Raw genomic sequence first — 24,966 nt, forward strand, 5'->3', positions numbered from 1 at the left:
TTTCTTCAGTGCCCGGGGTCCTGTGTTTCAAGAGAGCTTTGAAAGATGAAAATCAACAATTCATAACTTAATTTCCCTTGTAATCACATAATGCTTTGCATTGTTGGTTGGTGGGGAAAAAATCCAGCCAAGAACCGAGCAGAACAGCATCAACTCTCTAACCTCCTTTTGCTCCTCTTCCATAAGAGGATGGGAATTTAGAACTTGGAAAATTTCTCATCCATCTGTGCAAGAAGCTGCAGCAACACAATTGTCTTAGTGTTGGAAGTGCCAGAAGAATTTTATATTTCACTGAATCTGTGCTCAACATAAATGTTTCAGTCCTTTTGTGATGATCCACTTAAATAGAGTATAATGTAAATAGTTTTATGTATGATAAAAATACATTTTTTTCAAAGGTAGTATCTTTTCTTAAGTTACTGAACAGTTCCCCAGAAGTTATTAGGATTGTGTACAGCATTTTAAAAAGTAGTGTGAAGAACATTTACTTTCAAATAATTAATATTCTTATATCTTTACATCAGTATAATTAATAGGGGTTGTAGTTCATGTATTGCAATATTTACATATTATGTTATTACACTGGGAAAAAGTTTACCAGGCTGTGTTCTTAGCAGGGGATGGGAAAGGAAGAAATGCAGAATAATACAAGCCTTTGAAACATGAATCCACACAATCAGTCATGACTAAACCTATTCAAAAACACTCAGGTGTTTTTTTCCAGGACTGCTCTAGGCTCCAGCATTGTTGATGTGAAACTTGTTTTCTTCACGCAGTAACTCAAATTTGCTTCACCCTTTGTTCCTCAAGGAGCAGTTTCAGCTGCGAAGCGCACAGGGATCCCAGCACCCCGGGAATTGTCCTCATCCGTGTCCAGGGAGAGAGCTGTGCTGCGTGGTCAAACCAACACCAGGAAAACACAGCCCAGCCCCACCTCTTCTGGTGCACCAACTCCAACCAAACACGTGCGCCCCACCAGTAAATCCAAGCAAGAGAATGAAACTGGTGACAAGGCTGTTCTGGAATCTCAGGTTAAAGAACTCCTGGCAGAAGCAAAGACAAAAGATTCAGAAATTACCAGACTTCGTTGTGAGTTGAAGAAATGCAAAGAGAAAGGGTCACTCAATGCTGACGGAATGGGTGCTTCCAACCAAAATTTAGAAACCGTATCACCTGTTGACATAGATCCATTAATAAGAACCCTTCAGGAGAAAAACAGGACTTTCCAAAAAGAGCTTGCTAGCCTGGGAGAAGAAAATCGTGCTTTGAAAGAAAAATTGCTTTATCTGGAGAACTCCCCTCTCTCAGACACAACCACAAGCAGTGGAGGCAACAGCAGCCTCCCAACCCCAACTACTCAAGAGTCAAGTTTTGGAAGCCCATCCCAGAATGTATCGAGGGGTGAAGCGGAGGAGCACAGGCAGCACGTGAACGGGGGCGCCCTGCGCAATTCTGGTTCTTCCAGCAGCGATGTCACCAAAGCCTCCCTGTCACCCGACGCGTCCGACTTTGAGCACATAGCAGATGTACCTTCCAGGCCCGCATCCGCCAGCAGCAACCACTTCAAAGGCTCCAAGTGCTCCACTGCAGGGAGTTCTCCAAACAATATTAGTGACCTCTCTGTTGCATCTCTTACAGAGAGAATACAAAAGATGGAGGAGAACCACCACAGCACAGCAGAAGAGCTGCAGGCCACTTTGCAGGAGCTGTCGGATCAGCAGCAAATGGTGCAGGAGCTGACAACAGAAAATGAGAAACTGGTGGAAGAGAAAGCTCTCCTGGAGACTTCCTTCCGTCAGCACAGAGATAGAGCCGAGCAGCTGAGCCAGGAAAATGAGAAGCTCATGACTCTCCTCCAAGAGAGATCCAAGAATGAAGCTCAAGAGGGGAAGATCCTCGAACTGGAACAGAAATGTGCAGAAGTTCTTGAAAAAGCACAATTTGAAAGAGAGAAACTACTCAACATTCAGCAACAGTTAACCAGCAGCTTGCGAAGCTTAGAAAGGGAGCATCAGGATGCCCAGCAGGTGATAAAAAGCCTGAGAGAAGAAAATGAGAAGCTGCTTAAACTTCTAGAAGGGGAACAGCAGAGCAACAGCGCAGTGACAAAAAGTCTGGAGGACTGTAAAATTGCCTTGGAAGGTCTGAAAATTGAGAATGGCTCTCTCAAAAGTCAGCTGGAGAATGAGAAACAAAAGGCTGCAGAAATCAACGTGATGGGCTGCACCTCTGACAACTCTGAGGTGCAGGAGATGCTGAAAGTAGCCCATGCAGAAAAAGCTCAATTAGAAGCCTCTTGCACTGAGCTGAAACAAGAGCTGCTGAAGGCAAACGGTGATCTGAAGCATGTTCAGGGGCTTCTCTCTAAGGTAAAGAAGTAACAGCTCTAAAATAAAATGTCCTTTTATAAATAGGTTTGTCTTGACATTGTTATTGAGCCATTGATTGTAAGTTTCCAGGATTTAAATTGTATGAGTAGATCTGAATAGAAGCTGGGATTATATGATATTGTCTCAGTTTCTGCTGATATATCCATATTTTCTCAGAAATATCTATTAGCATATATGTATTTATAAAGTCATAACTATTTTGTCCTAATACCTTCTGTAGTATTTACTCTTTTAGTAAATAGAATTGGAATTGGAGCAAAGAGCAAATCAATAAAAAGCCACTTTGATATGACGTGATCAAATAGTGTAATAGTCACTTGCTAATCAGATGAGAAGAAAGGCATAAATAGTTAGCTGTGAAAAATTAATTCTGAATAATGAATCACAATTAATTAGCAGTGGAGTATAGGTGTCATTGGTCATGCAAACACAAGGACACGAGTTAATGCTCAAGGAAGCTGATAGGGGCAGCAACATGGCTGATGATGCACAATCAAGCTTCAGATGAGATCATTTCCATAGAACAGATATTTTTACCAAAAAAAAAGGGAACGTTCTGTTTTGGGATAGGTAAAGTAACAGAAAAAATATTTTAGAACAATCATTTGTGAGTTCACAGCTTTGCTCCAAACAAGCTTAAGCAAGTTACTGTCCCTGTTTTCTGTGTGGCCCTGGCTGTTCAGAGGAGCTGCAGTGTGAGTTGTCATTCAACAAGTGTTAATAAAGCAGAAGCAGTGATTATGTCCTGGTGCTGTGGAAGGAGTGAGAGTGTGCAGCCTTTCCTGTATGGGGAAGGGAGCATGAGAAGAATGATAAAATTGGCTGCAGAGGAAGAGAGCATTGCCAAAAAGCGCCTCCATGGTTTGAGTGATTTAGAAAATCCAGATGTCCTTTCAGTTGAAATAGGTGACCACAGCAAATGCAGTTAGTGGAGGAAGCTCCCATGTGCCTTTTGGAGCTGCAGTTCACGAAGAATAAGTAAAAAACTGCTGAGTGCTCAGACTCTGTACCAAACTTTTTATTGTTTGGTTTGGAAACCACAGATTACCCTCTTTTTACTCTTTTTCCCTTCCCTCGAATTAAGCTGTTTTGAATCATTGGCTATTTGTGACACCCAGACAAGACCACAGGCTTCTGTAAGGCTGCCCTGCAGTGTGAGGCTGTGCCAGTGCTTCTCACTGAATTGGCAGCCTGCACCTTTTCCATAACTTGTTTATAGTCAGAGAGCTCTCCTCAAACCTGGAAGCATTGATCAGTGGGCTGAGCCAACAAACTGAAGTGCAGCAGAGTCCTCCTTCAGTGAATCCAGATGTCCCATATCCAGAAATACACTTATCTGCAGTAGCTGGCTCTGCTGTGTGTGTTTTCACAGTCCATTGAAAATGCACATGGTAAAAGCAGCAAATTGTTAATGTGGATCATCAGCCTTGGCCCTAAGGCAGTGATATCACTTTCATAATGTGCTACAGAAGTAGATGTGGAACTTTCTGGGAATATAATTCCTCCCTGTTCATTAACTGCAGAGATTGGTTAGGAATTGTGGTCATCATATAGAAAATTTAATTTCCTTTGCAGCATCTTGTATTATCTTTATTGCCAGGAAAGAAAACTGACATTCATCGCTCATCTCTGGTTCCTGAGGCTCTCATTTTCATTGAAACTGTGTACACAGTGCTTAAATCCACAAGGTGCCCAGTAAAGTCTCTAATGAGTGAGATCTCCTAAGAAATAAAGACAAACTTGCAGCTTTTTTCCTCCCTCCCAGGCTGAGAATGAATATGGTCAGCTGAAGGAGGTGTGTGACCGACAGGCTGAGCAACTGAGCAGAACCAGCCAGAAGTTGCAGGAAAAGACATCAGAGAATGAAGCAGATATCAAAAACCTGAAAGAGACCATTTTTGAGTTGGAAGACCAGGTGGAACAACATCGTGCTATCAAACTCCACAATAACCAGCTCATCAGTGACCTAGAAAGTAGGTGGAGCTGGAAAAAAGGATTTAAGTGAATTTATTTGGAGGGGGTTGCACAGGTTGGAGGAGGTCTCTCCTTTACAAATATTCCAGTTTTGGATATTCCCTCTGTTCATGCATGAAAGTACTGTTTTAACAGAGAATGCTATAGATGGAATATTAGAGACCATCTCCCAGTCTCATTCTTCAGTGAAGGAAGTATTGCCCATTCCAGAAATTGGACTTAGTGGACTTTTATTAGAGTTTCTAGGGCAAAGCACTGGGAAAGAGCAGTAAAGTCGAGGCTGCTGTGGACAGGGAGCTGCCACCTGGTGGAACCAGTGGCTGTTCCACACATCAGTGATCCCTTGGGATGGGTGTGCTGAGTAAGTGAATCCACGGGGGATTATTTAAATTTCAGTCTGGTTTAATACCTGAAAATAATGACGTATTTTAGAGATGTTTAAGTACCAGATCTACTGTTGGTTCCATTCCTGATCATTGACAGTGTCTTAGTTCGGTTCAGTCTATTTTAGTGGCATTACCAGAAGCAAAACCCAATCAGCTGCTCTGCCCTCCCTTTCTCACTTTCCTGTTGCCCTTATGTGTTTAATACTCTTTTTACATTTCTTATCATTCCTAGGTAAAGCAATGAAGCTGGAAGAACAAAAACAAGATACAGAGAGGCAGCTGAAGGCTCTCACTAAGCAAATGAAGGTAAGATTTAAGCTTCAAGACAAAGCTAAGCTGAGCTGTTATTGTGATACTGGCATTGTGTTTTCCTAGAACAAAGAGCAGAAATTCTTTCTGTACCCTTTAAATCTTCATTCTCTTCACTTTGGACTTCTTGGCAGTACTGGAGTGGAAAGCTTAGCATGAGTTTCTTAGCCAAAATTTTTGGTAGTATAAAGAGGCAAGTGTTTAGTTTGACCTGGCACCACCTTAAAATTGTGGGGAAATCCTGGTTGCTTGTGATCACTTGAGTGGGTGTGTTTTTACAGCAATTTGGGGTTCTAATTGCTCCTTCCAGGAGGACACAGAGGAGTGGAGGCGTTTCCAGGCTGACCTGCAGACTGCAGTGGTTGTAGCCAATGACATTAAGTGTGAAGCTCAGCAGGAGCTCCGTGTGGTGAAGAGGAAGCTGCAGGAGGAGGAGGAGAAGAATGCCAGATTGCAGAAGGAGCTGGATGAAGTGAAGGGCAGCAACAGGTTGGTTGTTTACCATTTTCCAAATCCAATAATTGATCTGTGTGCCTGCTAACACGCATGCAAGCAGTGTTTTCTCAATAACTATTTGCTGGCTTGGATGTGCATCTCGTCTGTAACTCTTCTGGCAGATTTTGTTGTCTCTTACTCTAAGATGTTTCTGTTCTTTTTTCTTTTTGGCAATCTACTTCTGTCAGCTAAGCCATGAAGGTTTTAATCAGCAAATATTAAGTAGTAATAATTGCCAATATCCTCTGATAGCTTTGCTCTTAATATGTTGATGCCTTTATAACTCTGTGCAGCTGTATTAAACCATCTGTGGAAAGATTGGTTGGGGTACAGATATTCCAGAAGAGAACTTCTTAACCTGAAGGAAGTCAATGAAGAAAGACCAAGTAACACAAGCAGTCATCTGTTCATCAGAAATACGTGTAAAATTAATTTTACCCCTCTAGATTTTGCCTTTTAATCTCTCTCCTGGTAAATTCATGGCCATTGGCAGAATGGCCACAGGAACAGGGAGAATCCTGTAATTTCTTTCAGGTGAAATAACAGTCCAACTCTGCATTGCACTTATTTGCTCACAGTTTTTCACTCAGGAGTTTCACAGCAATTGTACAGTAGAAGGGACTAAAAACATGGGAGAGCTTTTTTTGTGGAGGTGTATGGATCAGAATGCCTGGATTGAACAAACAGAAAAAGTTATTTTCAGAAAATAAAGGAATGTTTTTGGGCTCCAGTCTCATTAGCAGAGTCCCAAGTGGATGCAAAGAAAAGCTGTTACAGACTATGTACAGACAAAATGATTACCAGACAGTACTTAAGGTTCTGGGCCCTGTTTCCATTCCTAATTTGTTCTTAATGAAATTTCTCTTGTTGAAAGCAAGGTTCCTGTATGAGGGTGGGGAATCATATTCTCGTAGCTTTCCCTCTGTGTTATTTTGGCTTTTCAGATATATTTGTTAATACCAAATGAATAGAAGATGACCTGCTAATTTGCAAACTGGAATATTTATCTTCCATCTACTAGGAACATTTATCAGCTCTTTGGTATAAGAAGCCTGAGCTGCAAATACTCCTTTTTAAATTGGAGCCCCAGAATCCATACAGCTGTAGTTCCAGGAGGAGGTGTTCAGTCATGCATTTAATGGAGTCAGTTTGGGCTTTTGTGTCTCCCTCTGTGTCACACACACATGGATGTGTCTGTCTCTGTGTCATGTTGACTCTCTATGTAGCTTGCTTTGAGTATTGCCTTGGTCATGGAGCCAGATATGCCGTCTGTAGAGGGCAATATTGATTCTCTTTCAAAGGCAGGTAATGAAAACAAATTCTGCATCTGTCAGGATAATTAATTTGACTCTCAGAGTGTGCAAAATGTCTGTACTGGGTAGTATGGGAAACATAATGAAGCCTTTGGAAGCCCCTGTCTAAACAAACCAGTGATCAGCAGCTGAACACTGGAATATTAAAGCTCTACCGACCTATGAAAAAAATTCCTCAAGTCACCAAAGCTCCTGCTGAGAGCCAGTTCTACACTTCCAGATATTTTTGCATTCCTGAGGTCTCTGTCTCCACCAGCTTCCTTCACCCAGGAAGTTCTGGGGGTATTTTTGCTGTCACTTTGTCAGCTTGTCACAAATGCCACTGCTCCGAATGAGCAGTAGGTTCTGGTGCCTGTGGTGATTTTGATGTGTTCTCAGCACTGGTGGAAGCAGTTTGTAGCATGATACCTTAACAGAGTCTATAAAATATTCCTCATGTTTGCTAATGCTGAGCAGCTGCATGCTCAGCTGAATGTCTGACAGTCCCTAGTGAAAGTTTCCTGTCTGATTTTTAAGCTCTTATTGGAAAATGTACCTTCCAAAGAGCTTGCTACTCAAAGGTTTTTGGCAAAATCTCAGCCATCTCTTGAGGGTCATTAGACTCCACCTCATAAATTCATCTTGAAGCCAGTTTATCTCCTACAACATCCTGCCATTTTAATGTTTGCCTGTGGCTGCCTGAGTTCCTGCCTCGAAGTTTGATTTCACCGTTACGTTCCTCTAATCAGACAAAAAGTCATTTTTGGTTTAGGAACAGCCAAAGAACTTGCAGAAACAATCCTGATGAGGTCATCAAAGTTCAACTGAATGAAGGTAAGAGCCTCCCAAAGGCATCTTTAACACAGATTAAATGTCTAATTCTATAACTGAGAATGTTGGGGGGAGGTTGGACAAGCATCAACCAAATGGAATAAGGGAAAAAGGAGTTAACTTGTCCCAGGTTGGCACTGGTTCAAACTACAAATTGATTAACCCATGCTTCAGGCAGTCTTCTATGATATTTTACATCCTAATTAATGTTATTTCTCTGCAGTAAAATGCAGAACCTTACAATCCACTGTTGTGTAGCTGTCTCCTCACAGGTAATGGAAATTGAAGTTAAATAGTCTCCATCCTTGGAGATTTTCAAGACCGGACAGGATAAGATCCTGAGAAAAAGTTTTCAAGGTCTTGCTTTGACTCTTTGGCTTCAAATTTTTAAGATGATTTCAGCACTAAAACATTATGTGATTTGAACCAAGAACATGGAGGGAAGGCAGTTGGGCCAGAAGTAGTACTTAGAGAAATTAAATCTGTAATTAAATGAGCAACTTCTTAGAATAATAAAAAAATTAACCAGATCTTCAAATGGAAGCCTAAACTGAATGTTGTGATGCATCCCACTAATATGCTTCTGTTTTTCCTTCTAAAGTCTCCAATGCCACAGCATGGCAGTGTCACATGCTTTTCTCCTGGAAATGAGCTTGTACTCCGTGTATTAAACCCCACTGTCAGTCTGTATGTGCTGATGTGCTGCTCATTTGTGCCTGCGTTTGCAGCTGTTCTGTCTCACAGAGGTTTGAGAGTTCACTCTGCTCTCACAGCAAGCATAGGAGGATGGCAGAGCAGGGCTCTCAGAGCAGTGTTTGCCCCTCAGAGTTGTTTGGAGTGGGAAGTTGGGTTTGTTAGAGAGTTCTTGGTGGGTTCTTTTTACACTGGGTGAGATTATTCCATCCCCTTTAGTGCAAGGACCCTGAAACTCTGGCTGAGGCAGAGCAGCCTGCAGCAGCCTGGATGGGTCCATGTACACCTTTTGAGTGAATAGTCTGAAATGACCAGAGGAGAGGAAAGCCAGGAACATTCCCATGCCTGTCCTACATTGACTCCCTGGTTGTAAATAATTGATTTCTTCCTATCTGAGCGACACAGATTTATTTTGTATTTTGTACTGTTGTTGCTCGTCACATCTCAAAGCCAAATTGGTGGAGTGTTAAGACACTTCTTTAACTGTTCTAGCCACACCACTAGTGTTTCCCTGACTCTCCCTAATTTAGAGATGATGGGATGATATAAAATAGAGAGCTGTACCTCAGGGTGGGCATGGTGTGGCTTTCCATAACCTCCCTGACTGCTGTCTGTCTCTCCACAGGTGCCTGATCGCTGCCAGCTAACAGCCCTGAAAGGAGGCACAGCCAGGCCTGTGATACACTGCAGGACTTGCCTTCAACTCCCAGCTGAAAAAGGGAAGTTTCAATTCAATTTCAATTCAAGAAAGCACCTTCAAAATTCAAGTGTGTTGCAAAGTGTGAATGCTCAGGTCCACCTCTTCCCCATGGGCAGGAGCCTCTCTCTTTGTTTCAGAAGTTTTCTTTCTTCAGAAGACACCAGAAGGCAGAAGAAGTTCTGAATTACTCTAAATCCAGCTAAGCCATAAGAAGTAATCACAGAGATTTGGGGATCTGAAATAACTGAGAGCTTTTTTTTTTTTGAGGGATGGGGCTATTTTCCTGGAAACAGGCATTCAAACATGCCATTTTAACCTTAAGCAAAACTTAAACTGAGTGTGTATGTCTGATTTGTAAAATTTAATGGCATATACATAAGTTCTCCATGTAATATTATATTCTGTGATCTATCTCTGTGTGTCTAAATACATGTAAGAGAACAGATGGTTTGTACAGACACACACACCTGGGGATAGGTCACTGAAATCCAGCAGCAAAACTGAGTGGAAACACGGTTTTACTCACTCAGCTGCTCTGCTGGTTTCAGATTTTCCCTCTTGCATTGACAAGGCACTCGCCACTGGGTGGCACGGCCGACCCGGCGGTGCTGGGAAGGGACAACCATGGAGCATGTCCTGCTGTGACCTTCCTGGAGAAAGTTCCCTGGGAGGTTTGTCCTCCTGTAAGAACTGCACATGGAGAGACCAGAAGGAAAAGAAACGAACATATCAAGCCCCTAGTAAAAACCCTCTCAGAAAGGAGTCGTTCTCATGCCTTTAACTCAGGTGAAGTATATGATGATCAGGGAGAACTTGAAGTTCAGCTCTGCAGCCAGAGACGCCTGGACAGCTTTCCATGGATGCTGAGGAGAAACTCAGAGATTACCATCTCTACCAGGAGCTTCTCACGATTTGTTCCAGGACTGGAATTCTGTGTTTTGGCTGTGGGGTTTCTGTCCTTCTGAATGTGAAGACCTAGCAAGGGCCTGGTGTGGGAGCAGGCTGAGCTAGTGGAGAATTCCACAGGATGTCCTGGCTTTGACGTGGCCCCCGCCTTTGTGCCGTGCTACTGGAGTGTTTGCCTATATGCACACTTGTGTTGCCTTTCTCTGCTGTGCTGGCAGCTGTTGAATGTTGGTTTTTATGTTTAAGAAATATACATTGAAGTGCCAAATAAATGTTTTAAGTGTTTGGAATTGCTTGCTCCCTGCCCTTGGCCTCTCTTCTATTCTGTGCAGCGTGTCTCTCTTCTTTGTGTGCCTTGGAGTTTGGGAGGAGTCACAATGACAGGAACTATGTCAAATATGAGATTGGGGAGTCATTATTTCTGAAAATGTGGTTCTATGGTCTTAGACCTCCTGTAACAGTCATCAGGGCAGTTTAGAGATTTTACAAATATGAGAAGGCTGAGTTTGCCAGAAATCTGTACATTAAGACCAGAAAGGCTTGCACCTTGTCAGTCAGTTGTCCACATATTTCAAACCTAGAAAACAAGGAAACTCACTCTTGCTGTTTGAGAAAAGCTCTCTGCATCTACTTCTCTCACTAGTGAATGAATGAAACTCAGCAGTGGTTTTGTGAAAGGGACTGCACGTTTTAATTCCTTTGTGGCTCCAGTGCTTTGCTTCCTCCTGGAGCTGCTCTACTTCAGCCAGCTGCACATGCAGCATTTATCTGTGTGAACCATTCATTCTTGTTTCCAAGAAAGCATACAGCAGTTGGTGACATTTTGTTCAAATCCCTCATTTTTTTGTAGAAGAACTTGTGTAGTCTCTTGGATGCCCTAAGATGTGCTAAGCTGAAAAGATTCTGTGCATAAGGAGGAGTCATTTTGGGTTTGAAGTTATGGCTTATCATTAATCTTTCTAATTTGTGCTCTGTCCCCTTGAATTTGCTACTGCAAGTTAAGCTCTTGCTGTTCTGCTTCTCTCTTAAGAAGCCCATCTCTACACACATGTGCATCCCCCTGTCACAGAGATTTTTCTTTTTAAGGTTAAGTGCTCACCAATTTCATCTCTCCATTGCTTGTTGGCTGGAATGTTGTTGTTGTTTTAGCTGAAGCAAGTAGCTCTCAGGACTATCATTCTTACCTTTTATGCCAAAGTTTGCAGCATGGGAGGCCTCAGTTTTCTGTTGTGATTGTATTTAATCAGGGAGGTTATTTCAGGCTGCCTATTACACATATACAGATGGAAGATTACAGGAAGTATCCTAAAAAAAAAATGAAACTGGTTGTAACTGTAACACTTGAATCTTCATAATGACAGAATGATGGCACCTGAATTCTCAGTGGGCTCTTTCTGTGGCACAGGGGCTGGTCTAGCTACTCTCTTTTACATATTTGCATCCTTTTGCAGTCAAAGGCCAGACTGAAAGTGCAATAGATTGCACTGGGTGGTTTGGGACTTTGAGGCAGAAATTTATCCTTCCTTCCTGCTTTGCTAGAAGCAGGACTTGTTTAGCTTTAGTGGTTTGTGTAACTCAAGTGCAGATGCTGTCACCTGCTGATTTGTTGTTTATGCTTTATGAACCACAGAACAAGGAGTCAAGGCTGGAACTTAAGGCTAGCCAAACACTGGCTCATTTGGAGCTCAGTGAATCTTACCCAGTCTGCCTTTCCTCTTTATTGGATTAAATGAGATTGGAACTGAAATGGCTTTTTCTCCAGCCATCTGCCTTTGCAGGCTCCCCTGGCCCACAAGGAGCTTCACTGAATTAAAGAAATAGCAAAAGTCTGCTTAAAGACAGCACCTTCTTAAGCTCTGCCAGAAACAGAAACTTGAGTCACTCTTATTCTCTTACTCACTGTCACCCTTAGCCTCTTTCATTTTCTGATGGCTAAAGGGAAAGGAAAGGCTCTGACTTATTTTTAGCTCACAGAAGTTGTTCAACCCCCTAAGCACTTTCTGGATGGAGTCCTTCAGGTACCTTATGAAATAATTTCTGGTTTTGTGTTTGTGTAGCTCTTGGTGTGTATCCAACATGATAAATACAGGGAGATGTGGTGATAGCTCAGATCCTGCTTCTCAGCAGCTCATGTGAAGGTTCTGAGTAGGTGAGAGAGGTACAAATAATCTCTTTTTACATGACTAGACTTAATTTACTTGCAGCTTTCCTAAACTAAAGCTAGGTAATTGCACTCCAAGTCTACCTAAGAAATAAAGGTAAGTCACTAAGCAATACCATATAAAATACTTGACTAGAAGCAACTTTCACTGTGTGATTTTATTTGATGTTTAACACAACTCTGGGCTTTCCTGTCTGAACTCCTGTAAATCCAGCACCTAATCTTGACTTCAGAATTTCTTTTCAAAGGAGTAACTTCATTCCCCTTCCTGTTAAAATATGAAACCTTTTCTATTTGGTTAATCTGTCTTCATTCTAGCCACTGGATTTTGGCCTTCCTGTGTCTGCTAGGATGAAGCACTTAAGAGTTTTATTCCCTGTATAAGGGCTTATGAATTGTGATTGAGGGTTTGCTTATTTAGCAGATGTCTCTGTTGATAAGTTTTAAATGTTGAGTTTTTACTCTGAAGTGTATTTCCCTTTTGGTTACTTTCCTTATTATAAACTGAGAGCCACAGTAGCCCCTTGGCACCTGTGCTGTATTGAAAGCCCATCTTCAATAATTATTGATAATTATTCAAAAATCTCATCAAACTGCTTTTTTTTTTTTTTCCTTTGAAAATTCTCCTTCATGTATGAGGATTGAAAATGGGGATGAGATTGTTAATAATCCAGAAGCATTTGTTAGACTCAATGATTTAGTGTTGGCCAGGCACTGCAAGAAAAGGGCCTGAATATTCTAAGGGTGATCCATGCTCTGGGCATTGCAGTACAACCTGCACATTGGTGGATTTACTTGCCTTGCCATCAGTGAAGACCTTTAGTCTGTGCTTGCACTTCCTGTTGGCCCTGACTTTGCTGTGGTTTGTGCTTTGCAGGCTGACAGCTGAAGAGGTGGATTCTCTGGAGTCAGACACAGCCAGCCGCTGGCAAGGGGTCTGCCTCAGCAGAGCATCTCCCACGCCTCCAGAATCTGCAGCCACTGTGAAGTCACTGATAAAGTCATTTGACTTGGGATGCTCAGGTATTTGAATATTGTACTTTGTAGAAAAAAAATGAGCAAGATCTGTTTCTTGCTTCTGGATGGGTATTTTCTGTCAGTGCTTGGTGCATAAATATGGAATGTACACAGTGGTTCCCTGATCTGACAAGAGAGTGATAGTTTGGTTTGAAATTGAGATGTTTCCATGGTTCTTCCTTGCAGGTAGTAGTGGACAAAATATCCCAGTTCACAAGGTGCCCAGGAGCCCTCTCAGTGGAATTCCAGTGAGGACAGCCCCAGCAGCTGCTGTTTCCCCAATGCAGGTACAAGGAGCTTTTCTGTCCTTGTAGATTCAAAAGAGGTGGACACAGTGCTGGCTCCAGCATCTGCTGACAGGGGGAAGGGGAAACTCATCTGTTTGTTTGTTGTGGAACATCAAATGCTGTGGTCCTAACAAAAAAGGATCAAAGTGAGTTTGTCTTGACTTCAGCTTAGAGGTCTCAGTGGACGGATGTGAACTCTGTGGAATACAGTCCTGAGCTTTTATCACCATGGACCAGAAAAGAGGTTTCAGTTATTGGGAGTGAGATAGAAGAAACATCACACTGAACTAGGGAGCTGGCACGTGAGTTGGGAGACATGGGATTGAAGTTTCCAAGCTGTGTGCTCCCAGTTATCCAGTGAGGTCTGGGAGCTGTGTATTAATGCCTGATGATGGGGTATTAATTGAAAACTGGTGCTGGGGCTGCAGAGACAAGAATCCTCCTGACATATGACTCAGAGTGTTGGGAACAGGCATACTTACTTTTGGTTGTGACACTAAAACGTGTTTGGCAAGAGAAAAATCACAAAACCAGAAGTGTAAAGTAGTTCAAGAACTAATGTATTACCAGATAAAATATTGTCCCTTTGTCCTTTTATTTTTCACAATTATTTACCTAGCTCTAGGTCCAGCTGATACCCTGCTGAAAGGTTTCTGTATCCCTCTACGTGCTCTGTGATCTTGAGATAGCAGAAACTTCTTCTTTCTGCTCACCTGTTTAAGCATGATGGCCAATACTTCTTCAATTAGCTTTTGCACCTTTGTTTCACAGAGACATTCTGTGTATAACAATGCCAAGCCAGCCAGCAAGGGCATTGCCAGACATGCAGATCTGTCAGACCTCCCTCTGGCAGGTAAGTTGTGGTAAATGTACAAATACTGCCTCTTTTTGTTAGCTAAACTTGTTATTAAATGTTGGCCTCTGCCTGAGCCACTTTTCCTCTTCAAAGGAAACATGGAAAGTGCTTCCAGTGTCTTTGTTTTACAGAGCTTATTAATTTTGTTGTGCTTCTATTCCCATCTTGATCATAACTAAAAAATAGCTGATTTATTGTGGTTTGCCAACACAAACTCCCCTTCTTTATTCCAAAGTATCAATGGCACCTCTCTAATCCACTCTGTGGAACTGGAGAGGGTTGGATTTTGTTCAACATGTATGTCTCTGGAACAAGCCCAGAGCACTGTCTTGTGAGGGTTTATTTGTTTTTAAATTGAGCTTCATTTGAAATACATCAAACATTTCAGATACTGATGTGACTGTTTTAGGAGCAGTCATATTTGGGCTGGAAATAGTTTGTTTTGAGAGTTCTCAAGAGATGAGTTTGTTTTTATTTCACACTTTGCTTTTGTTCTCTTGTCATTTAATATTCTTTTCTACCAGTGTTTGTTTCCCATTTTCTCTAGGGCCCTTTATTTTGATTATCTGGTCCTGAATGTAGTTGTTGCTTTGGAATCAAAGTTAGTAACAACAGATCCTTGAATTTTTAAGGATAGATGAAATATTATATTCCTCTAGTGAAACAGCAGGGAGGGACAAAGAGAAAAAAAAAAAAAGGAACAATCAGTCACAACTTCTTGACGGCTGGACTGGATTTTCTGCAATAGTTTGCTAATACAGAAGAGAAATTAGAACCTGGCTAAGCAAGCAGAAGTGTCTGCTTCTGTCTAGGGAAATGGACAGGGTTTATTTACTTGTATCAGTTGGTTTCCAGGAAGTCTTGCATGAGTGTATAGATCCCAAACACAACATAAGACCTTTTTAATCTCTACCAGTTCACTGTAGAGTGAAATAATCTATCAGCTGTGTAATATGATGCCAGTCCTTAACATTAAATATCTAACTCTGGGCCATGGATAATTTCTGTTATTACCCACAGAGAGTTCTGTGAAAATCTGTTAAAATCAACAAATATTTTATAGGCCATTGTATGGTAAAAATTTATGGCTGTTTATCTAACAAGTTCCTGTATTTACAGCTTCTCTTTGTACCTGGATTTAATTTACTTCCAATAATCCATAGCAAAGGCTTACTCACTGTAAAGTTGTAACAGCGCTGGTTCCAATCTAAATCATTCTAGAAGGCAGTTGATCCAAGCCTTATGCAAACAACATTGAATCAAAAATTATCCCCAAGGGAATTCAGAGTGAAGTAGTCTCCATAATAAAAATCTTCTGTCTGATTCCATCTGACCAGTGTCAGGGTTCTGTGATGTCCCTAATATGTCCCAAATGTTACATATTTGGAGAGGAGCATGGATTACTTCACCCAGAGCTGGGCTTTGCCTGTGATCTTTGAGAGTCAGGAGTTTACTGGCTCCATCTAGACTTTCTAGCACCCAGAAATAAATCAGAGGGAGCTGAAGCTGAGATAAGAAGGAATTCACACCTTGGTGATATGGCATTAATTGATAATTTTCATAAGGATGTAACTGAAGAAGGTGAAAAAGTTGAGTTCCACATTTAGTAATTTCTGATAATATGATGTACAGTCCTGGCTTGTTACATCACCTCATGTATTGATATGCAGTGATTTTCTTTTGACTATATAACAATATATATCATAAATACATTATATAAATTACATAATATGTGTAAGAAAAATATAGATGCATCTGCTGTGAATATGTTGAGCCTTCTCAAAGTTATGTCAGGGTGGATGCCAGACATCATGAGGAATAAGTGCCTTTCCCTGGGCTGCATTTGGGAGACAAGAGGCTTTCTTGTTACAAGACTGCTAATGGCAGAAAATAAATCATTGTGCTAGGGCTGCTCTATCATCTGGTGAAGATATCTGGTGCTCAGCTTTTGAACCTTTAAGACTGTAGATTTTGGTATTTCCCTTCATTCACCTGAGGCCCCTACCCCCCAGCAGGAGTATCAATCACAGGAAACCAGGCAGTCTGTACTGTTGAAATCATCAAAGCCATTCCTTGTTGTGGTCACCTCTAATCTGCTCAAGGTTTCCTAGCCCCATGTGTGTTTAATGAACAAATGAGTACATTTGTTTAGAATCAAAACAACAGACTACATATTGTGTGCTGGGGTGGCAGGACAGTGATTAATCAAATTCCTCAGGCTGCAAACTGATAGCTTTTTTAACAAATTCCCACAGACCTTCTGAAGGGGAGAAGTGAAGAGCTGAAACCAGACCATTACCTCCGCAAAAGCCCCTCCCTGGAATCCCTCAGCAAACCCTCGATGGCCTTCAGCAGCAGGATGCTTTCCTCTACCCCCAGCTGCTTGAAACCCCAAAGCAAACTCAGGTATCAGCCCAGTTTCCTGGGGAAACCAGGACAGACCAACAGCATTACCTGGCTCCAAGATAAATATTTTAATCTGGAGAACCCTGTGTCCAGAGCAGACTCTGCTGGCTGGTGTTTGGGAATTACCAGGCTCTGTTAGATCCACATATGAAAATTGAGATTGTAACGATCACAGTTATCTGTAAAATGGGAAATGAGGATAGCAAACTTTCAGGACCCACTGAGTTCTGACTGACAAAGCCACTGACACAAGAATTCCATCATGTGGTCAACCTTCATTATCTTACTGTCATTTTGCATGTTGTGGTGAGCTAAAAACCAGGGTCTTTGAGGGCTGAAGGAAATTGGACACATAATTTTATTCTCTCTTGAGAAAAAACATATATTTTCCTCTGATCTCCGTTGTTATTTCCACCAGTAGAAGCTTTGTATAGTGGAGACAGTGTAGGTGTTTTGATTGTTGGCATTTAAATGTCTTCACTTCCACATTCTTCATTTTATTCAAGAACTTTGTTTTGCAGCAGCTCAGCTGGAAGTGAATTTACTGTTAGAGATTCTTTAGGCAGTTTCTTTAAATTTTACACCAAAATCCTAGTTTTCAATATTTAAAATAAAGAGGGTACTTGAAAATTGTGTAAGTAAAGCTGATGAAAATAATAGCAGAAATGTCTGGTAAACACACACCACTGGATATCCACAGGTTCTGTTTTTTCAGCTTTTCATGTGCAGTGACATCACCTGAATTTACCTCATGTAAAGGAAAATAATAAATGCAAGCTCCAAAACTTAATTCAGTTTGGCTTATGTTCATGTTCTGTGCTGCCATTCTGTTTTTTCCTACAGATATTATTTACACACTGGTAAAAATGAAAGAGATTTCAAGTGTATTTACTGTCTTCTCCTTTCTTCCCTGGTTTAGTGTGGAGAGAAAGGACCCCCTGGCAGCCCTGGCTCGGGAGTATGGGGGTTCCAAGAGGAATGCTTTGTTGAAATGGTGCCAAAAGAAGACTGAAGGTTACCAGGTAAGACAGTAGGTACCTTTTTATTTTAATCATGCTCCTATAGTATGCAGTAAGCAGTCACTTCAAAGAAATATAAATATTATTGTGTGTTGATTTTTGCATGTTTACTTTTCTGGGCTGTTTCTATCATCTTCCTTCAGATTTCTTTAACACTGCAGTCCCCAGTATTGCGTTGTCATACGTAATTTGTATACAAACCCCAAAATATTTACTTCACTAAAGGTTGCTGATGGTGAGAAACACAGTGTATATGTGCAGCAGCCTCAATTTAGCATCAATTTTTAAAAGTACATTCTAATATTTTTTGTAGGCTTCTGCGGGCAGTACATTATTGTGTGAGTTTTTTCTTTAGTCCTGTCTGCAAAGCTAAAGAAATATTTCATTGTGTGGCCTTGACCAAATGAATTTTGCAGCTTGATTTTTCAAAGACTGCCTGAGACTGTCTTTCTTTGCAGAGTGATTTTCACTGTTAATCAGGGATAAAGGTTTGTCTATGGCCATTGCTGTGCTTACCTGGCTCATGTTGGTGTGCAGTTGAGTTAAGCCTTTGGTTCTGCAAGGAAGGCAGTTACAGACAGTATTTCATCCTGTGGTAGATGCTGGATGTGCAGGAAGATCTTGGTTTGGTATAATGTTGGGAGTTTTCCTTCTTAGGAATAATATTGTTTGTTACTTGGAGCAGAAGACAAAAGCAGTTATCACCACATGATGTGTACCCTGCAGGAAGTCTCTAATAAAAGCAGACTCCATCTTTTAAAGTCAATAATAAGCTTTATTTTTTCTTCCCAAGCATCTCTTTATGGAAAAGAGGACAGTAGCTTTCCCTTCAGTTGTTTCTTAGCGCTGTTGTGTTCATCTGACTTGCAGCAATTTCCCAGAGGGAAGGTGTTGGAGGCAGCTCTTGACTTTAGACACAGCTTAGAAAGAATAAAGCCAGGGTTAGTGTTTAGCCTCCAGTTCTGTGATACTGTCTCAAGGGCTACAGTGCTGTCCCCTGAAATTGTGTGTTCTGTGCTGTGTTGATTTATTTTTATATCTCCCCTACTAAAATTCTTCCGGGCTTGGATTTGAAAGTATGTGGGAACATTCCCACGCAGTCCTCAGAAAACAATTAATAAATACAACTTTTCCAAGCCTAACTTCTGTTAAGCCAGCAAACCTATCTCTCAAGTAATGTTTTCTCCTAGCAGTGTTGCCCTTTTTAGTTTGAGATGACACCTATGAGGAGCTTCCTTCACTCTTAGAGCAGTCTAACTCTGATGAAGTTCATTGTTAGAAGTGTTCTCTGAGCATCACCCTGTAGGTTTCTTTCTCTGATTTACACTCAAGTTGAACTAAATGTATTGCTTTTAGAAAAAAAGATGTAGCTTTGCAAATACAGAGGCCTGTGTGACATCTCAGGGTAGATATTGAAGTCAGAAGAACCAAAGCACAACCACAATATTGATTTACAGTGAGAATTTGGCCTATCTTCACTGCTTTGTTTAGAGGCATTCTCTCTTGGACATTCTTCCTCAGCTTCTCATTCCCATTGCACTCCTTGCTGTGCATTCACTAACTCATCATGAACTTGCTTTTCCCAGACCCTTGCACTCCCATGGTAAGGCTGATGTTAAGCTCCACAGAGTTTTTATCATTCTTGAGTACAAGAAATGGAGTAAAGAACATCATCCTCCTTTCTGCCTCAGCCACTGCAAGGATGGAATGAGGTAATGAACTCCACAGAGCAGAACCCTGATGACATGCGTGACTTTTTTCCAGAGATAACACCCCTGTCTGTAAAGCATCATCTCTGCAAATTCCAGGATAATCTGGCATGTCATTCCTCACATGAAGCTCAGAACCTGGGAGAAGTTTGGATTCAAAATGAGAGCATGAAAAACTTACTGCTTTGCTGCCTAACTTCTCTTTTTGGTGGCGAAATGTGTGATAACAATTCCTCATCTGAGTTGAGGGGGGAAGAAGGGGATTCCTTTCTGTTTAAATTATGATTTCATTAAGCAGGATGAGAAAAATGGATTAGAATAATTGATAGTCTCAGTAACAGCTACTCACCATGTCCCAGATTCCCTGAGGAAGGCTGGATGAGTGACCTAGGAAGGTGTCTGGGGATGAGACTAAGGATCAGCACACAAGATCCCACTTTTTAAATGCTTTAATTCATACAAAACATATGCTGTAGATAGAAATGTTCATCCTGCTCCTGGTAAATATAGAATAATTTAATTTGATATCAAGTCCAACCATAAACTCTCCTTTCATGGACTACAGTGGGAACATTCCCTGGCTTTGAATTTCAGCATGTTCCCCAGGAGACAATCTCATAAAACAAACCAGGGACACTGAGGGGAGTTGGGGGAAGTGCAACACAAATTAGCAGTGGCCTGGAGAGTTTTGTTTGCTTTTTAAAAAAAGAAATACCATGAGTTTACAGTAACTGAGGGAAAACATGAAACAATCTATGTTTCTGTAATTGGCTATGTCAATTCTAAGATCCTTGTTTAAGGATCCTTGTGATCCTTATGATTTGATATCAGAAAGATATGCATACTAAGAAAAAATATTGAGAACATGAAAACAGAAACACTGGTGTGAAAATAAAGTAGTTCAGTTTAATGACTAGGAGAAAAGAATATGAAAGTGGGATTGCAAAACTGTGGTGTGATTGATCATATTATTTCAATTACCATGTTTTGGTGCCCAGATGAATGTTATCTGGTATTTTGGCCTATGCAGGGGAGGTGCTAAAAAGTCTCAGTAGTAACAAGAATTGTGGTGAAATCAGGCTTTGGGCTCAGCGTCTTTCTGCAAAACTTCCTGGTGGAGTCTCCACCTTAAAAAAGAAAACTTATGTATGGTTCCCTGTAAGAATTGTGCACTGGCACAGGCTCTTTTCTGCCAGATACACAGGCTGTTCCTTCTGCCTCTCTGAGTTCGTTGACATCATGGTGTGTAATGTAGGGCCATGAGGTGACCAGGCTTGAGAAATGCTTTTGTGGCTCTGAAACTCATTTACCACAAATCCTTCAAACCACAAAGCCTGCTGAGAGTAAGCTATTTGTGTTAAAATAGCTTATTCCCTATTGTCTTGTGGGGTTTTTTTAATCTATTTAAAAAGATGATACATCCTAGTAGCAGTGTGAAGCAGGAATTTGGTGCCTCTTTTCTAACAGGCTTGGTTCCTGTGAGCTGGAACTCCTGGAAGCTGCTGAGAGTAATTCTTGTTACATTATCACCTTCCATAATCATGTTATTAGTGACTGTGGTGTAATTTAAGTGCCCTGATTCTCTTTGCTCTCTGTGGAGACCATTTGTCAAGGGGCCAAACCTCTCTAGATTAAGTCTATTGCTATCCACAGATGTATTGTGAAAACACTGAACTTTAAGAGGCACTTAACCCATGATCATGAGAACTGAGGATTGTTGTTTCTGCCACACATGCTCTCTCTAGAGAGGAGAAGGAATTGCCACCATGTTAATGAATATGGAATTATTTTCATGCTCTCTTCAACTACTACACACCCTTCCTGTGGCCCAGAGGAAAAGAGGATCTGAGACTGCTCTTTCCTCCAATACATTTTTGTGGTTATTCTTTTGCTCAAAGTGATGTTTGGTTTAACAGGACCTGTTTGGGACCCACCACTTGTTGAAGATCCACCGTCCCTTGCAGTAAAGCTGTGTGGTTTTTTTAAGCAGAAGAATGCTGAATAGGAGCAGACAGGGAATGTCCTAGAACTGATAAAGGGAAATAGCAGCTGTACCTCTGAAAATATTTCATGTATTCTTGATCTGTGCTTTCAAGCCATTGCATGCTATCACCTCCATGACTATGGGAGTGTCAGTGCATCAGCTGTGGATTGAGGCAGGTCTTCATGGAGCAGAGACACAAAAGCTTAGGGAGGAAAATAAAGCTGTTGCAGTATTTTCTGTTTGTCAAGTAATTACAGCAAGAGACTGCTTGACTGGTGATTTGGCAGTAGATGTAATATAAAGCTCTTTATTCTTTTGTGTTCAATTTAAACTCAGACGAATATCAGCTTTTTGTTTACGAATTTGTGGCTTTCTTTTTCTCACAGGAATTCACATTCCTTTTCTCTTTAGGCCAGGCAGCATTTCCTCCAAATCCACCTTGTTCTCAAGCCCTATTCCATGGTGTTAGCCCCTGCTTTTTCTGATGCTTTTTTTGCCTGGTTTACTGACTGGATGAGATCCAGCATGGATTAAGCGTGACACAAAGATGGACTTAACATATTCCCTTTGGTCAGGTGGTCATGGGACCATTCTCCTTTGGGAGATGGACCCTGCTGGGACACACAGCCAGGATGGCAATTTTTGGACTGCTGATGCACCAAGCAGGTGCATTCCTGGGGCTGCAATTTGTGAGGACCCATTTTACAGGAGATCCCAAACCTCCTTCATGGCCAATTTTACTTTAATACATCCATATTTGAAGGCTTCTTTATTCTGGAAAATAAGGGCTATGTCTAGAAACAAGAAGTCTGTTACTTCTTTGTATGTCATTAGTGTGAGCAGTTGACATTCTCTGTCTACTTAAGCATTAATCTTTTCTAACTGTCAGCTGAGCACTTTACCTCACTGGGACTATCTTGGACTGTAGAGAGTAAACAGAGCTGTGTAAATAATGTAAAAAAAAAAAATTCAAAATAAAATATAAGTGCTACCACAGTCCTCGGGGTCGGTACTGAGGCTGCCAGTTCCAGCAAAGTTGATTCTTCACCAGAATTAGAGCTAAATGGGACAAAAAACAGGATCAACCCTCTGAACCTGGTCAGAATATAATACCTGGGACTTGGCTTGCTCAAACACTTTCTTTGACCATATAAAATGGAGCTTAGTTTTAAAGCCTTGAGAATCCCAGCACAGCTGTGCCATGTCCTAAGGAAATACAGGAGAGGACCCGTCTCAATCACCAGATGTACACTTTGTACATTACATTGTGTGTTTGTGTCAATAAGTAGCCTAAAACTGCTTCAGTACATTCCCAAAATGTTTCAATCTCTCTCAGGTTTCTTTCTAAATATTTCACTGGTCAAGAGAAGGAGGTAGGCAGTGGCATTGCCTAATTCAGAACAGCATTGAGGAGCAGATGAACAGGTTTAATTTTCCAAGCAAGGAACTAAATCCCATCTGCTGTCCTGCACAGTTTATGTGCAGCCTGGGAAGGCTGCAATTCCCACAGTACTGTGGTCTTGTGAAGATTAACAGCAAAACAAATAACTCCTAGGCTGTGTGATATGGGTGAAGAAAAACACTGCACAAAACCCCTCCAGATTTGCATGGCAGCCATCCATTCATTCTGAGCAGCGTTCATGGCAGAGTCTCTGCTCTGGGCAGGACTGGGGAGATTTCCCTGGTGCCTGAGAGCCTGCTGAGCCAGCAGGAAAAAGCACTGAGTCACACCAGTGATGCAGTCAGGTTTGCTCTGGTGGACAGTGACATGTCCTCTGAAGTCCCAGCACCAGCTCTTCTGTCCTGAGAGGCTGCACAAGCTTAGAGAGCTCTGTGTCCACGGCACGTGTTGCATTTTGACATTTAGAGCAGGATATATGAGCAATGGGTTTTTCCCAGGAAGTTGTTAGTATATTCTGTGAGCTCCTGAGAAGTGGATGAAATTCCTGGCTCTCTCTGTTTTTCTCCAATCTTTGATGAAGAGGAGGATGTTGACTTTTCCTATCTGTACAAAAGTTGAAAGGAGCTTTGCTAATAGCTCTTGAGATAGAAGAGATTATCCTGTGTTTAAATAAAAATTGACAATACATTGGTCAGGAATTTTGCTCCCAAGTCTCCTATGGACCATCTTTGTGACCTTGATAATCTTACATTATTATAGCATTGCCTTGATCTTCCTAACAGTTAAAATATAGATCACAGAGTCATGTAATTTGATATAAACTTCCGTAATATTTGGAAAGATACTCTGATAAAAAAGGAAATCTTGAGATATTTTAATTCATGAAAATGCAGGCTGAAAATGTCAAGATGATCCCATTTTTTCCCCAGAATCAGAGTCTTCTGAGCAAGCAGGAAAAAACATTCTTTTCCTAAATAAAAGTACTTATGGCTGAATGTGTACATGCAGTTTCTCTGTATGTCCCAGCTGGACCCAGGGCTGGTGTCTGGAATTAAAATGCAGCAACCAAATCATGGCATGTGAGGAATAACCAAGTTGATTACCAATGTAATTACCCCTTCTCAGTGATGCCAGTGCACAAACGTGCTTCCCCAGTGGAGTCAAATAACTTGAGCCAAGCTCTACCTTTTTTCACATAGAGGGCTTTATCCTGTAAACAAATACAAGTCTCTTGATTGGAGGGATAAAATAAATGCAGCTCCCTCATGCTAACTTTCTATCCTGCTGGGTAATTTTTAAAAAATGGCATTTACATTCTGTTCATCCCAAGGTCCAAGACACTTCCCTTGTGTTGCCTGGATGCACTGACACTCAGTGAAAACATTTAATTGATTGGTCACCAGCTGGAACAACTCCAAACTGGGAATTTAAACTGGCAGGCAGCTGGGCCCTGCTGCTGGTCCACCAGTAACCTTTGCTGGTGGGTCTGGTCCCCACCTTCCATCCTCCACCCTGAGCCTGCTGCAGCCTGCAGCCTGCCCCTCCACCCAGGAATTCCAGGACATGCCTAATCTCTGAATTCTCAATACAGATAATTAAAAAGAGCTGTGGGAGCAGCCAGTCTGGTCATTAGCAATTCTGCACCAGGGCTCCAGGCAGGAAGTAGCTGTGCTGCTGTCTTGGACACAGAGTGGAGCTAATTCCTCCCACCCTCTCTCCCTCCCCTCTTCCCCAGAGAATCTGTGTGGTCCTTGAATTGTGCTGCTGCATCTTCACTGCTGCAGCCTTGGGAATGAAGGGACACAGCCCAGTCTGTTTCTTCTCCGTGGCATTCAGCACTGGTGTCATTTCTAGGAGCTGGTGAGGAAACATGGACATGGCAGTTGTGTGGCAAGTAGGGAGTTGCCTTTCAGCAAGGGAGCATAACAAGGAGAATTTAAGTTGAAAAGAGACATGCAGAGCAAAACCCAGAACTCATCAATGTCTAATGGGATCATTACAAGAGGGAGAACTCCTTAGTCCCTGGTCTTGCTGTATAATCCACCTCAGTCTGCCTCTGCAGACAGAACTGACTCCTGCTCTGCCTTCTCATGGAATGTGACTCTGGAAATTACAGAATTATCAGTCACACTTGATAAATATCTCTTGT

At 41.6% G+C, this 24,966-nt stretch overlaps 1 protein-coding gene across 16 annotated transcripts in view; it reads left to right on the forward strand.

Moving 5' to 3' along the window:
• The window catches only part of SPECC1 (sperm antigen with calponin homology and coiled-coil domains 1), an 87,502-nt gene that overhangs the window by 50,109 nt on the left and 12,427 nt on the right, over positions 1–24,966 (forward strand). For all 16 annotated transcript variants that reach the window (XM_086859247.1, XM_086859252.1, XM_086859254.1 and 13 more), the window contains 9 exons: positions 811–2,369; positions 4,156–4,363; positions 4,983–5,056; positions 5,370–5,548; positions 13,015–13,160; positions 13,341–13,441; positions 14,213–14,294; positions 16,553–16,703; positions 17,623–17,725. In XM_086859247.1, coding sequence (XP_086715373.1) covers positions 811–2,369; positions 4,156–4,363; positions 4,983–5,056; positions 5,370–5,548; positions 13,015–13,160; positions 13,341–13,441; positions 14,213–14,294; positions 16,553–16,703; positions 17,623–17,725 — 2,603 coding nt within the window. The remainder of the gene's footprint in view (positions 1–810; positions 2,370–4,155; positions 4,364–4,982; positions 5,057–5,369; positions 5,549–13,014; positions 13,161–13,340; positions 13,442–14,212; positions 14,295–16,552; positions 16,704–17,622; positions 17,726–24,966) is intronic.

Source organism: Cyanistes caeruleus, chromosome 21 (assembly GCF_971803275.1).
Source record: "Cyanistes caeruleus chromosome 21, bCyaCae1.hap1.1, whole genome shotgun sequence".
In the NCBI taxonomy this organism is placed as follows: domain Eukaryota; kingdom Metazoa; phylum Chordata; class Aves; order Passeriformes; family Paridae; genus Cyanistes; species Cyanistes caeruleus.